Source organism: Doryrhamphus excisus, linkage group LG1, assembly GCF_037039965.1.
Source record: "Doryrhamphus excisus strain RoL-2023G ecotype Guam linkage group LG1, RoL_Dexc_Guam_v1.1, whole genome shotgun sequence".
Classification (NCBI taxonomy): Eukaryota; Metazoa; Chordata; class Actinopteri; order Syngnathiformes; family Syngnathidae; genus Doryrhamphus; species Doryrhamphus excisus.
The window spans coordinates 19,063,589-19,079,163 of NC_136357.1; the positions used below are offsets into that span (position 1 = coordinate 19,063,589).

A 15,575-nucleotide genomic window follows, 5' to 3' on the forward strand; every position below is an offset into this window, starting at 1 on the left:
ACTCTTCTTGTTCCTGCCAACCAAGAGACATAATCCCTCTAGCATGTCCTTGGACTGCCCCAGGGCCTCCTTCCAGTTCCAGGAACAATTTCAGATAATGACTGAGCTATGAAAAAAATTTGGGATGTCTCTGAATGCTCGATTTCAGAGAGTTTTTCCAACACTGGCCCACTGTGGCAATGTGACGTCAGAGTGAGCCGGACTTCCTTACATGGGCATTCCCGAGGACGAGCTGTAGGTTTGCCCTCCACCCACTCTGCTGTTTGTCCAAGAAATTTGTGGAATAAATAAAATCCGACCGAAATACAACTGGAATCGGTACAGATTCTGGAAGATCTAGAAAGCTTTCTGTGGGGGTTATTGTGTGTAGCTGCTCTATAGGAGACCACACCTCAATACAACGGGCCGAAAAATGAGCATAAAAGGTCCCCTTTACCAGTGAGTCCAGCCACCCTAAGGAAGAAACTTATGTTGGCCTCTTGTAGACGTGGTCTAGATCTATCCGTTACGACCCAAAGCTCACGTCCATAGGCGAGTGTCGGGACACTTCTCCCACTGCTAAGTCCGGAGAACGATGGTCCGGTACTGCACACGCTTAGCTGATCCCCTGCCCTCAATTGGGGTAGACCTCCCCCCAACCTGAAGGGTGCAATCCACCCTTGGAACCATGGCGTCAGGTTTAGAGGTCCTGACTCTCATTTATCGTCTGCTGAGATAATCCAGCTACCTCACAGGGGTTGTAGCCACAATCAAGCCTAGCATTTTAGTGGGACAACACAAAACATTTAGTTTGGGGTTTGTTCCCGTTTATGGCACAAAACTTAATTAGTAAATTGGATGTCCAGACTGGCGGTCTACGGCGGCTGATTGGATGGATGGTGGCGGAGGTATGGTCGGGTTAACCGATTTGAGGTATCAATTGGAGCATTTCAAAGGACGTTGATGGTGTCAGATCTACCTCCTGGGCTGTTTATTGTCTAAAGAAATAACATTTGGAAGTAGATGATAAACATACCTGTGACGTGAATGTGGTACTCCTCTTTGAATATGTTTTTGCAGACAGGAAGCTGGCAGATTCAAATCCATGTTATCCATGAAGTGAGGGAATCAGTCCTGCAAACACACACACACGTTTATCGTCAGATTAGTAGGACACAAAACAATCAATCATGATGTTGGAGTAGAACTGTCACCCTCCAGATTAAGAAACTTGGTGCTATTGCTAATTCCCATAATGCATTGTTGCACTGCTCTTTAAATAGTCGCTAATATTTACGTTTTAATGTTATATAATTAGACCAGTCCAGGGTGTACCCCGCCTCTCGCCCCAAGACAGCTGGGATAGGCTCCAGCACCCCCGCGACCCTCGTGAGGATAAGCGGTAGAAAATGAACGAATGAATGTCACATAATTAGCCTTTTCTCGTTCCATTGAGTATTGGTAGATGACCTGTGTGTGTATATATTTACTGTATTTATTTACTAGTCACTTAATGTAAATGTTACATCAATATTTCTGATATAATGTGATAAGATGACAGCAAATTATGTTTGATATAATATCATATTATAATATCAATTTATTTTAATAGCAAAAAGTTGGAATAATAACGCAATATGTTTTTTAATGTTGTAATTGTAAAATACAAAGAAAACAATAACATTGTAATTTGGGGAAAATTGGGTTGAGGAAAAAATCTATGATGTTATAATAATCAAGTAAAAATGTGATAATTACATAAGTAATGATTACGAGAAAAAAAATTACAAGAAGAAAGTTGGAATAGTTTGAAAATGAAAACAGTAATGGAAAAATAGCTGTAATAAAAAAAGTCACAATTTAACCATAATAAACTCGTAATTGTGTCATTTCAAAAATGTCACTTTTAGCAGTATTGATTGGAAGTATTGAAGAAAAATTGCATTATTTATAAATAAACATAGCATGCTACCGCGCTATGGAGTTGGCTTCCAATTAGTTGATTCTTAACTAAAAGGGAACTGCACGTTTTTTGGAATTTTGCCCATCATTCACAATCCTCGTGTGAAACATGAACCCGCGCATTATAACATGAAAAAAGGAGTTAGTACAAGCTAGCTAACAATGCAATTCATTGGGATGCACCTATAAGCCCTGACAAAAAACGGCAACAGTGTCCCATTTACATAATTAACCTGTACACTAACTGAGCTACAGTAATATTGTTATTGTAGCAGCCAACATGAAGCTTCTGCTGCTGAGACGTCACTCATGGTGGGTTGACATTGGTTCTATCGGTGGATTGAACACAGAGAGCGAGCCCTCTTGTCCTCTCAGTCAAACTGTTTGTGGAGGCGGGGCTACTCGTTAGCACACGGCGGATAGAGTTGCTAGCAACAAATTACCTTCATGAGAAAGTAAATGCTAACATGAATGAAGATGTGGAAATGTTTTGGTTTTCCAAACATTGTTTTGCACAGGCGCCCACAATGTCCTGGATTTGAAGTCACACCTGATGATCATACACCAGCTGAGTCGAAAAACACCAGTAAAATCATTTATCAAAAATAAGTTGGGGAATTGTTATATCGATACTAATAATAATAATACATAATAACTATATGACAAAGCTTTTTCTTGAAATACATAACTCGTTGCGCGTTGCCAAAGTTTATCACAATGTGGCTCTCAGTGCGTTATATTTTATGAAGCCAAAATCATTTACCACACCCCCACTATTAGAAGTCCAGAGTGCGTAACTGCAGTGAATTATCGCCACATGGTAAAATTGTCAGAGAGCAGTATAAGAAGTCCCTCCATATTCATGGAGTCCACTGCACTGCACTGCTTTTTCACAGCAACATTTATGAGAGGATTAGTGAATGTAAAGATGTGCAACAACCAGACAATCTGTGCAAATCAGGCCATGCTCTCCACAAGAGATGAAGCCATGGCAACAACATCCAGCAGCCCAGCGACGTTCCCTCTGAGATATTAATTAAGAGCCTCCATGGACTTTGTGTGCCGTGGCGGGCGCTGCCATGCATGGCGCTAACGAGCATGGCATTTAAATATTCCTCTAGCACCATGCCAATGATGGGGAGAGTTCACTCGCTATATTGTCCTAAAAAAGAAAATATGTACACACACCCACACCCACCCACCCACCCACATAGGGCATGTGACATTTAGCCGGGAGCGTAATTACACAAAAAAGTAGAAAAAGTAAAGCCTAGCTCGGAGGCATGAATCCAAACACATCATTAATTAGTTTGAGAACTGAGGCACAGGTCTTTTCTCACAGAGGATTGACAGCAGAATGGAGGTGAACACGAGGGGGCGTGGTGACAGCCCTCCTCCATCCCAAACATTAGACTTGTTGAATGAATGTTATTTCCTTGGAGAAACGGACCATTAAAATGTTCATGAGCCGCCTGGGACACCTTCATTGCATCATGTAAAATCATTTGCACTCAACTGCCCCTTTGTGATGTCACAGAGGGGCAGACTTCCTTATATGGGCGTGTCTGTAAGCCAGATAAGCGCTCTGTTTACTTGCTAGCAAAGCCACATTTGTTTACAATTCCTAACAATGCCATCATCAGGCACAAGAAGTTGGACTTTCTGATTCCCAACCAGCAAAAAAATGCATTTTAATCGGTCAACGGTATTTCACTGGTGGTTTCATAAAAAAAAGGTGACCAAACTGAACTTTTACTCAACTTCTCATAATTCTTGTTTTTGCCCAGACAAAAACATTTGCATATTCATGAGCCACAGCCTTATTGATGTACACTCTTATGGTCCTATGGGAAGCAGTAGTGTATTGTGTGTGTGTGTGTGTGTGTGTGTACATACAGAAAGTGAGAAAAAAATCTTGAGTCATGAAAAGAAATGAAGGCAGCTCATGAGGGAGCATGGAGCTAAGGGTTCATGCATGGTGGAGGTTTTACTGGGTTAGAGCCAAAGACTAACAGTATGTATGCATGTATAAGGAGAACACTGTATATGCAGTGTGTGTGTGTGTGTGTGTGTGTGTTTGTGTCCACGCCAGCTGCAGATCATCAAACACGCCTCTAGCTGTCTCACTGATGAATTGGGAAGGGGGATGGGAGGACAGGAACTGGCAACAAGACAGAGTAAAAAGCCAAGAAGAGCCATCCCAGCTTCCCCTTTATTTCTTTTTTTTGGTTATTTTTAATTGGACACTAGAGAGCGCTCATACCTGCATGACAATGAGCAGGTCGAAGACCAAGATGAAGGAGGCCAGGAAGGCTCTGGAGAGCTCATCGCTGGGCAGGAAGCCTCGGTTCAACATGTCCCGGCTGATCCAGTCTGTGAGGATGACCAGAATCACCACTGGCGTCAGCGAGAAGAGCACCGTCCTGCCGTCCTGCACAACGTTGGGCAGAACAGTCAGACAGACAGAAAGAGAGTTGGAGGAGATTTATGAGTGAATTAGAGCGGAAGCCAACCTTGAAACAAACATTCATTTTCCCCCAAATCCAAAGTAGATGTACATCTATGACGTCCCGGAAGACAAACAACTCATGAAGAAGAATAATGATGGAGTCATTGTAGTGAGGAACAACGTACAGTAAACAAATGAAGTGGAACGGTGTGCACAAATCTAAACACTACATCATCAGGAGCAGATAAATGTCACATTTATATGCACACGCTTGTTTTTACCCATCATATTGTAATAAGGTCCACATTTATCATCTGTGTATTTTGGTCAACTATGTTGGCTAACAGCGTCAAGTCATAATATTGTTGATCATATTTCAACTCTATGAGTTAAGACCACTAAGGCCGAATCTTCGTCATTTGGATCTTAATTTGTGTGGTCTAAATTAACAGAAAGACAAAGAAAAACAATATGTGGATATTTTCTTGGATTATTATTAGTTTAATTCATGTTAATTCATTTAATTTACCAACCCCAATTTAATTAATGTAACCTGTTCTGTGGAAATACAATTAGTTGTATTTCAATCCCAGAAAATGTGTAGTGAATTCCAATTATTTTTCGGCCTTTTTTATTGAGTTGTGGTCTTCTCTAGAGCAGCCACACACAATAACACCACACAGAAAGCTTTATACAGTAAAGTCTCGTTATATCGATATCGGTTATAACGAATTACTACTTATTACGATACTATTTTCATTTCCCGGCAAATTTCTAGTCTTTTATGATATAATTAGTTCCGTTAGTACGATACCCGGTTATTATGATAATCCGGTTACTACGATGCCCTTTTCACCTCCCGCCAGCCAATTTGGTCTGCTTATATCGATACAAAAGCAGCTTAAATCAATCTTCGCTTAAGGATTTCAATACCAAAAAAGAACACGGCGAACGGCTGCTTCCAGTCAACTTTATTTTTCACACTTCCACCACCAGAGCACAGCACACACACCGATTCCCGCACTTCCTGGTTCACAGGTCATGCTCAACCCGCCCCACATAGCTGGCCAAACACATGCCTGCAACAGAAGAACCAACTGACATAGCATACACACCTATTCCAACGAAGACACAAGCGTACAAATACATGTATTTAATTGTGTTGTATTCAGATATCTTTTTATCGCTCGCAATAATCACTGTTTTTCATATGTACATGCTGGCGTTCGTGGCATGTGTTTGGCCAGCTATGTGGGGCGGGTTGAGCATGACCTGTGAACCAGGAAGTGCGGGAATCGGTGTGTGTGCTGTGCTCTGGTGGTGGAAGTGTGAAAGATAAAGTTGACTGGAAGCAGCCGTTCGCCGTGTTCTTTTTTGGTATTGAAATCCTTAAGCAAAGATTGATTTAAGCTGCTCGACATTGTTCTATACTATACAACAATGTATATCGGTATTTTTTCCGACTCCCGAGAATATCGATATAACGAGACTTTACTGTAGTTCCCACGAAAACTGTTTTAATGTATTCCACCCATGGCCCACCTGCAGGCAGGCCCACTCCGCTATGGTTGGTCACACTAGTGAGTCCTTAAAATGACTTCCGGTTTGTGCCGCTGGCTGTCAACGCTATAGGAGTTGATAATAAACCTTGATTTATCTTTTTTAAATGTCAGCTTTTAACATACATATATGTTGGATCCCGAATCCGATCTGGAAGTAGAGACTGGACAGTTACTTCAAAACATCTTTCAATGGTAAGTAACTTTAGCATTTAGCATTTTTCTATTGGCAGAAAAATGAATGTGGCCACTAATTGTGCTGGGAAACGGCTATTAGCAACCCCGCTCCCTGTATGCAAGTGCTTTTGCTCCACGGCTTACACAAAATAAACACAGTACTGCTTCCTCTGTCCACATGACCAAGTAACGTTGGAGAGGTGTCGGCTAGTCCAGCTGCAGACCGGCCCATGTTCACAAAACAATCCAGTGTGAAATACCGTTGACAGATTAAAATCCATTTCTTTTGCTGGTAGAGATCAGGAACTCCACCCACGTTGTTAGGAATTGTAAACGAATGTGGCTTTGCTAGCACGTAAACAGAAGAGCAGCGCTTGGGGAGGGCAGAGCGTTTATCTGCATACAGACATATAACAGTACCCATATAAGGAAGATCGCCCCTCTGTGACATCACAAAAAGGCAGCTTTACCACACCTTTTGAAACCAAGTGTTTTGAGTTATCCCAAACTTCTTTCTGGGCTCACTTCCAAATGAGGAAACCTCTTTATCTCTGGCATCGTTTAGCAAGATAATGCAACATTCTAACAACATTTATAGGTCAGAAAAGTGGAAAAAGCACAATAGGTCCCCTTTAATTACATGGTATCTTTGAACGCACCTCTTCATGGCTTTTAATAACATTTTAAGTGTGTATCAAATGTTGTGCTAATAATAAAAAGACTAGTGTTGGGCAAATACATTTAGTGTGCTATGTTTTAGCTTGATATGATATAGAGTTAATTTAGAGCTGTTCATCCATACAAACACACACACATATCATGGACCATTTTGCCTTTTTTTGACCATTTACCTTTTGCACATTCTGACCTTAATGAGTTTTTAAGTAGAGCTACAATATGCAGAAAGACCAGGGAGTGTAACATAAATAAAAAATGGCACTTCAAAAATTGTTTTGAGTATGCTTGGTGCAAGTGTTTCCAGGAGGCTACTGGGAACATTGTGGTGGCTCCAAGTGGTGAAGATGGCTTCACCAAGGGCAGCAACTTAACTTTTGATCAGATGAAAAACAACCTATTTCAGTTTATTCTTATCAAATGTTTTGTCTCACTCCTCCTTCTTACGTTTGCAGATTTCAGCTGTACTTAAAACCCCATTAAGGTCCAAATGTTCATATTGCATTTTCTAGCAATTTTTCAACTGGTCTTGAGATTTTGATCAGGGCTGTGTGTTAGGGGTGCAACAATATGTTTTGATCTGTATTGAGCCGTTGGATATGGAACAGTATGGAACACAGATGTATGTAACAGAGTCGCTTGAGGTATGCTAAAGCACATTTGATGTCATTTTTCTGTTGGGGTGCCCAAATGTATGCATCTGCCTACTTTTGTTGAAATAACTATATCACACTTTCTGTCCAATATCCAAACTTCATTTCACTTCTCATCTATCCCTGATGCCAACAACTCGTGATTTATAAAAACATCTTCAAAATGACCAGGGGTGCCCAAATTTTAGATAACAGAGCCACACCACAATTTGACAATTTTTGCCTTCCACAAGTTGCGTGGAAATCATGTTGAGTTTTCACAACGTCCTGCTCACCATGAAACACATGAGCATGAAAACAGACCTTGTCCTTGTGGTGAAGTCAGAATTGAAAAAGAAGTGCTGGAGTGTTATCCTCCACACTGTGTACCCTCCACTGTACTGTGTTCTGTGTCCTGTACTTTGACCCAGACATGAACCCCCTGTGGAGAATAGCCAATCACATGAGTCCCGGCCATGATAGACATGCTTTGCCAGCGTTTGTTGAGCAGCTATTTAAAAGGTCACGACAAAAAACTAAAGAAAAACAACATGACCAGGATTTGCCTTGTGACATCGATTTGCCCTGTTGTTCTCTGACACTCTGACTACACCCAACCATATTAAGAACATTTCCACAAAGTATGATTCAATATTAATAAATAGAATATTTGCATAATTACAGCTTAGTTATAAGATTCTAATGCAGGTTTTACTATTCTTAGCGCCTTGTAGACGAGAAATAACACCCTAGTAGCTTTTTGACCTAATATAGTATATGCTCAGCGATAATAAGGCATATTTTGCATTGATAAAATTCCTTGTTGTTGTCATATTTCAAGCATAATGACCCATTGTCGCTATGATTTGTTGCGGCCAGTCTGACATGCATCTGGGATAAACATACAGTACATCTGCAAAACAAAGGACACTACTGCAATACTGCTATCTGTGTGTAAATCACACTCTTACACACAGGCTAAGGGATCCCTGCAAGGACACAAGAGACGATCACCACTTCAAGCACATCAAGGTATGGAGCTAACTCCATAAAATACCACTTCCACACAGGGTGAGATATTTTTTTTTACTCTGCATGCACAAATCTGTGCAGGTCAACATCATGTAATGTAAGGTAATGTCACATCAATTACTGTAGAATACTACATCTGAATTGTCTTTCAATATTTCGTTGACTAGTAATAGGCCAACCCCAAAACAGCGATTCATTTTGAAAAACCGTGGTAGGGCAAGGGACTGATGTTCCGATTGTTGCACTGCATTGTACTTTCACATTTGCCAACTGACCAAAAGAGGACAATCCTATGATTGCCTTGATTCCAGAACCTTCTGGCAGCTTTCCCCCACTCTGGATATTTAGGATCCTGATGCATCATGTCTGTCACCTACAGAAATAAAAGACACAAAATGACAAAACTCTTCAATTCCACAGCTAACCCACAATCTAACCATCCTAGAATGGACAGGGAAGCATCCAACTATCAACTTGTTTCATTGCTAACTAGAATAGACACAGCAGAGCGCAGACCTCCACCAAGCCCCCCAATATCCTATATTAGTGAGGTGATATATTCTACTTTATCACATACTACAGTGTTAATTGGCCCTGTACCCTAGAAACCGCCCATGAATGATACGGGAAAAGGCAGAAATGATACTGTGTCAAAGCCCAGGGCAGTGATACTGATAAACTATAGAGTTTAACCATGTCAGTATCAGCCCCCGTAGCTGTCCAATCAGAGCGCGCTGCTCTGGTATCGTGCCCATGAAACAACCAATCAGAGAACAGCCCACGAGCGTTTGTTTTGCTGCCGTCTGTGCTCTGTCAACATGTCAGCGGTTGACACTCCCGGCGAAAGACAAATAGGGAAAATAGCAAACAGAATATTAGAAATGGAACGTTTTATCACCATTAATGAGGAGGACACTCTTGAAATGATCAAAAAAACTAAAAATGCAAAAATACAAGTCGGAAAACCAAGGGTGACTGCAACTGCAAGAACGAACAAAGACTGGTAGAAAGTATTCTGAGTTAGACAAATACGTGTCTATGTTTATTGTAACGTCGTTGCCGACGCTATGGAAAGGACACGACTGTGATCGCTAACAAGCTTTTATTACACAATAATACTGGCTACTGTCGGCCGTAACCACGCCGTTGCAACCACCGCCAGCAACGCAACAGTGCTTCCTCAACACGACACGCCCCCACCCCTGGTGCATTCACAGTCACGCGGAACAGTCAGACACTCAAGAGCACAACATGTCAACATGAACACGTCAGTGTCGCTACATTATTTTATCAATCAGAAAAGAAAATGGGGATGAATACGAGCCTGATTCTCTCAAATCAAAATTCAACTCTCTGGCACGTTACATGATGGAAAAACGAAAGTACGTGATAATAAGCTCATGATTAAATAGTATGTGATAATAAGAGCATCACATGGTTTGTCTGGTATCAGGCCCAGTATCATGCCCCGCGTGCTAGAATCAGCTAGATTCTGATACTGACACTTTGGGGCATGATACCTGGCCTGATACCAGACAAACCATGTGTTAACCTCTAACTATAATACGAATTAGAAAAGAATGGGTGCTGAGCTTTTTGCCCACAATTAGTCTTCCAGCTACTGGGTGTGGTGGGTGACTGAACCTCAATGCAAGTGGACTGTAACGGCAAAAAGGAGTAGCTGTGCACCAATATTTTCTGGTTTCTTCCATAGAATCATGTGCTGCTTCAAGTCCCGTGAATGTTTTTATGTAGTTTTACTAACCAACTCCGTCGAAGTCATGTACACTCCTGACCAAAATGTTAAGACCAGTAGAAAAAATGCAAGAATGTACATTTACAGGTTTTAGTAAAGCTTCAAAATGCAAAAAGAAGAAATGGAAGTGTTAACTTTTTTCTACTTTTGAAAGCCCCATGTTTGGTGCTCTCCTTCAAATTCCAAATGGGAAATTTAGTGGCGTTGAAGAGACGAGACCTTTGAAGACCTTTTTTCTTCTTAAAAGTCTACTCTGGCAGATGCAGTTTGATGACTATTGGACTGCACTCTGCAAAAGTAACAACCTTTATTTGAGCCCAGGACGGTCCCATGTTTTGACGGACAGCCAAAGCGATCCCCTGATCGAGGACGGTGACATTTTGGGTTTTTTTTTTGGTGCCATAACTCTCTAGATCTTTGACTGACTGTCGTACTGCGCCCAACCTCAATGTCTTGAGTTCTCTGCTTTTTACCGACGTTGTGGTTCGGCTTCATCGGGCTGTGACACTCAGCTGTCCCTGGATCGGTTTGCGGTGTATTTATGTCAGAGTCCATTACTATCGCCTGGAAAAGGTTGGAGTGCCATCTTCGGGTCTGGGTTGAGAGCGTGCCCGAAGTGGAGTAGTTGAAGTAGCTTGGGGTCTTGTACATGAGTGAGGGAAGGATCGATCACGAGGTGGACAGGCGAATTGGTGCGACAACTCCAGTGATGTAGACTTTTCTATTTTGATGAAGGCAAATCTCTAAAGTTAGCAGTCAATCTATTGTCCTCCGCTCACCTATGGTCGTCAGCTTTGGGTAGCAACCAAAGGTACAAAATCAGGGGCACTAGCGCCCGAAGAGATTTCCTTCGTAGGGTGGCCGGGCTTTCCTCCTGAGGAAGCATTGTTATCCAGGAGAAGCTCAGAGCATAGCCACTGCTCTCCGCACTGAGGAGCCAGATGAGGTGGCTCAGGCATCTGGTCAGCAAGCCTCCCTGGGGAGGTGTTCAGGGCGCGTCCGACCAATATGAGGCTCCCGGGAAGACCCAGGACACGTTGGAGAGACAATGTCTCTCCACCAGATCCCTTGGGAGGGGTTGACAAGTAGCTGGGCAAAGGGAATTCTTGTACTGCTGCCCCTGTGACCCGACCCTTGGATAAGCGGAAGATGGACGAATGGAAGGATGGAACAAGCCAGATGTGTGTGGCCATGCGGCACTTTGCAGAGACAGGCGCTTCCTGTCTGATGGCGTTGGGGAGATGCAGAGGTCATGTTTCAAGTGCCCTGATAAATTAATGGCAGTCAGGGTTGGGGACAAGAGAGTCATTTCTGGAATCATCGCTTTGCCACACACTGGCGCTTTCTCCTTCATTCCTGCTGTTCCAACCAGACATCAACGGTTCTTCCAGGGCCTGTCTCTCTGTGCAGTACCCACAGTGGAATACTAATGTATGTATATAGGAAACTTGTCATCATGTCTCTGCTGCATGCATGCTGATGTCAGAGTCCTCCTCCTCTTCTTCTATTTATGTTGACAAACAAAGAGGGATGTTCCCTAGTTTCCTCTCCAAGCATTCCTGACATTGGCATGATGTTTTGCTAGCACACTCAAGTGGACTTGAACGCATACACCTGACCAATGAATTAGGTGGATGCTGAAACCGAAAACCTCAATTTAATATGCTCATAATAATGAATTACTTTTTACTGCATGAAATAAATGATGAAGCGTGCGTCTACACAAGACATGGATTAGCAATAAGTATTAAAATGACAGCAGAAATAACAAAGCTGGACTTTTGTTTGGACTTTTTGATTTATTTACTGTGATACAGTAAATTAATTCCCCAAAGTAGAATTTGTTTAATATACATTTAATATTGTCATAATTATGGCATAGAAATCTGTCTACGAATTTCTAAATATGGTTTGTAACGTTTTTAGAGCCCTCTAAACATGAAATAACACCCCTACAGTCACCTTTACATCACCTGATAAGTGATATTGTGATAAGTGAATTTTCGTGACATAGGATTCGTTCTTTCAAGCACCATATCACATAACATCATATGACAACCTGGCGACAGAGGCAAGGAAAACCCTCTGTGGAAGAAGAGTGAAAATTGAAAGGGTGAATAAAATTCAGCAGCGACAAGACTTTACAATGTGTGGCTCTGTCTTCTAGCACAGACGTGTGCCCCAGTCCTCAGGTAAAAAATGTTGACAGCTAGTCTGCAAGATTTTTCATGCTAGCTGCTACAATAACAATACTGTAGCTTGATTCATATACCAGTCAGTTACAGTGAGGGTCATAAGTATTTAGGGGCCATCCATAATTTTCAACATTTTCACAAGAGTACAAAGAGTACTCTTTTGAGGAACCCCCCTCCCTCCCTAAAAAGAGTACAATCCCAAATGAAAAATGTTGATAGGTCCATGACCAACTGACCCAATACAGCCAGGAAATTCGAACATGTCCAATAGTGTTCTCTGGCTGTATTTTGGGACTCTGGTCAATCAGTCACTGCCCATCAACATTGTATTGAACACGAACAAGATAAAAAATTATATCAAATGCCTCTTTTTTGTATTTTTCTTTCAAGAAAATACAAATGTATTACAAATTTGGTCTTTTTGTATTGTTCTTTCGATCAAATGATACATGTAGAAAAGTCCTGATGCAACAACTGTTTTCCACAGGATTTTTTAAACAAGGGAATACTTCTTGTATACACACATGATTACTCAAGGAGCAGAAGAGTTGCCCCTGGTTTCCAAAAGCCTGAGGAGATAAAATCTTCTTTGAAATGATGGACACAACCCTTGAACTCAACTCTATGCGAAGTATGCAATAAAGATGCCACAACTGTTTTGAAAAGGCTTAACAATCACACCTATAGTCTAGTCAGTGTATCACAGTAAGTGAAAATCACATTGATTGTTACTGCACTGTCCACAAAGTCAAATTCACCACCACAGAGTAATTCAGAAAATGGCAATCACAGCCAGGTCCATGCCCAAATATAGAAAATAAACACAGAGCTGGCGAATAGATTCAGGATGGTCGATTTAGTTTTGATCTTCTCCATTTTCGCAACGGCACTTTGGAACAAATCCGCCCTGCTTGATTCCTTTGATTTGGAACCTTTCCAAGCCGCCTGGCCAGCCGCGACAGCGTCCTTCCGCTTTCTTTCCAAACGCACAAAGCAGTAAACATTGATGTATTGTTCGTATGCATTGCTCGGTGAGCGATGAATGGCAGTAATTCTCTTTTTGATGAACGAAAATAGGTAATCGAAATCACCGGGGTCGGCCATTGTCTGATTATTGTGTTGGAATGCGAAGCATGCAGAGCTACGTGGAGTATCGCGTGGACCGGTACGCTCTCACGCTAGCATACGACGATAGGGGACCAGTCTATTCGCGCTAAAATTTGACTGCGTCCCGCGGTTCGAACATACAGACATCGACATTTTCTGGTTTTCAAAAAAGCGTACATTGATGTCTTAACCCCCTCCCCCCCTCGTACGGTTTGTACGCTCGTGAAAATGTTGAAAACTATGGATGGCCCCTTACACCCCTGAGATTTTGCAAGTTATCCCACTTAGAAAATAGGAAGAGATCTGAAATTTTCATCTTAGATGCATTTCCACTCTTAGAGACATCATCTAAAAGAAATCAAAAAATCACATTCTATGATTTTTTAATGATTTATTTGTAAATTCCTATGATTCATAAGTATTTGCACCCTTGCAGGGCTCTACATTAAAAACAAAAATGACTTGCCCATAGGGAATCCTTAAGGTGAGAACTACTTGCCCGAACTTGCCCCATGTAAAATGAAAAGACTGCCATAATGATATCATGTCATTTTTTGTGGCATTACATGAGAATCTCAAATAAATAAAATAATAAAATAAATAATACCTTACACATCGTAGTCGTAGTAAGCAGTGATATTTATAAGTTGTGCACCACAATGAAACATTATTGAATAGACACATTTGTGTACTAGTAATGTGTTTTTAATCCAGAAAAAAAGCTCAATGGTCAAACAATAATTTGTGAAGCAAAGGTGAGAAAAATCCACAGAGAAATGGAAGCGCTAGATTTTGTAGCTTGTGCAAAATCAGCACTTGGTATTGGATCTAATGGGTGGTGTTTCATTGTGACCACTTCAAATTGTCACAGCAATGTGATTCACTCACCTGTGCCATCATTTGATTTGCTGCCGCTAATAAAATACTTGTTTTGGAGGCACTGGTTCATCACTTTTTGCTGTTTCCTTCAGAATTAGACGATGTTGGCAGCGACGCCATGATGGATGTTTTCGTCGTCAAACGATCGCTGATTGGTTGATCGCGAACAACGGGTGTGGGTAAAACGCGGACTGTGGATTACGGACCGCGGTCTAAATAAACGATTCTGATTGGTCCATTTCAAGATTTGCAAGGATTGGTTTGCAAATTACCACCGGAATTACGCAGTCCGTGTTTTACCAACACCCAACAAGAACCGCTTTAAAAAAAACTCTTGGCAGTATGGCATGCCAAAGTGCACTTGCCCGACGGGAATATCACTGATTAGATTTACTTGCCCGAATTTTGTTGTAACTTGCCCCGGGCCATCGGTACATCGTTATTGTCGAGCCCTGCCTTGAGATAACCAGTACTAATATTTAGTGCAGAAGCCGTTATTTGCAATTCCAGAGGTCAAACGTTTCCTGTTTCCTGTAGTTCCTCACCAGGTTTGCACATCCAGCAACAGGGATGTTGGCCCACTCCTCTACACAAATCCACTCTAGATCTGTCAGGTTTGGGGGCTGTCGCTGGGCAACACAAAGTTTCAGCTCCCTCCAAAGATTTTCTATTGGATTTAGGTGTGGAGACTGGCTAGGCCTTCCAGACCCTTGATAGGCTTCTTATGCAGCCACTCCTTGGTCATCTTGGCTGTGGGCTTGGGATCATTGTCATGTTGGAAGATCCAGCCACGACTCATCTTCAATGCTCTGGCTGAGGGAAGGAGGTTTTTGTTGTGTTGTCCAAAATATGACGATAGAATAGAAGGCCCCATTCATCCTCTTTTTAATACAGTACAGTCGTCCTGTCCCCTTTGCTGAAAAGCACCCCCAGAGCATGATGTTTCCACCTCCAGACTTAACAGTAGGGATGGTGTTCTTGGGATGCAACTCAGCCTTCTTTTTCCTCCACACACCATGGGTGGAGTTTGAACCAAAAAGCTACATTTTTGTCTCATCTGACCACATGACAATCTCCCATGACCCCTCTGGATCATCCAGACGGTCCCTGGCAAACTTTAGACGAGCCCACATGTGCTGACCTCAACAGGAGAACCTTCTATGCAATGCATGG

The 15,575-nt window shown here is 41.9% G+C and overlaps 1 protein-coding gene across 1 annotated transcript in view; it reads right to left on the reverse strand.

Moving 5' to 3' along the window:
* tmem117 (transmembrane protein 117) overlaps positions 1 to 15,575 on the reverse strand; it is a 45,199-nt gene that overhangs the window by 1,393 nt on the left and 28,231 nt on the right. Inside the window, 4 exon segments of the mRNA XM_078791711.1 lie at positions 1,016 to 1,068; positions 1,070 to 1,113; positions 4,205 to 4,364; positions 8,741 to 8,838. Coding sequence (XP_078647837.1) covers positions 1,016 to 1,068; positions 1,070 to 1,113; positions 4,205 to 4,364; positions 8,741 to 8,838 — 355 coding nt within the window.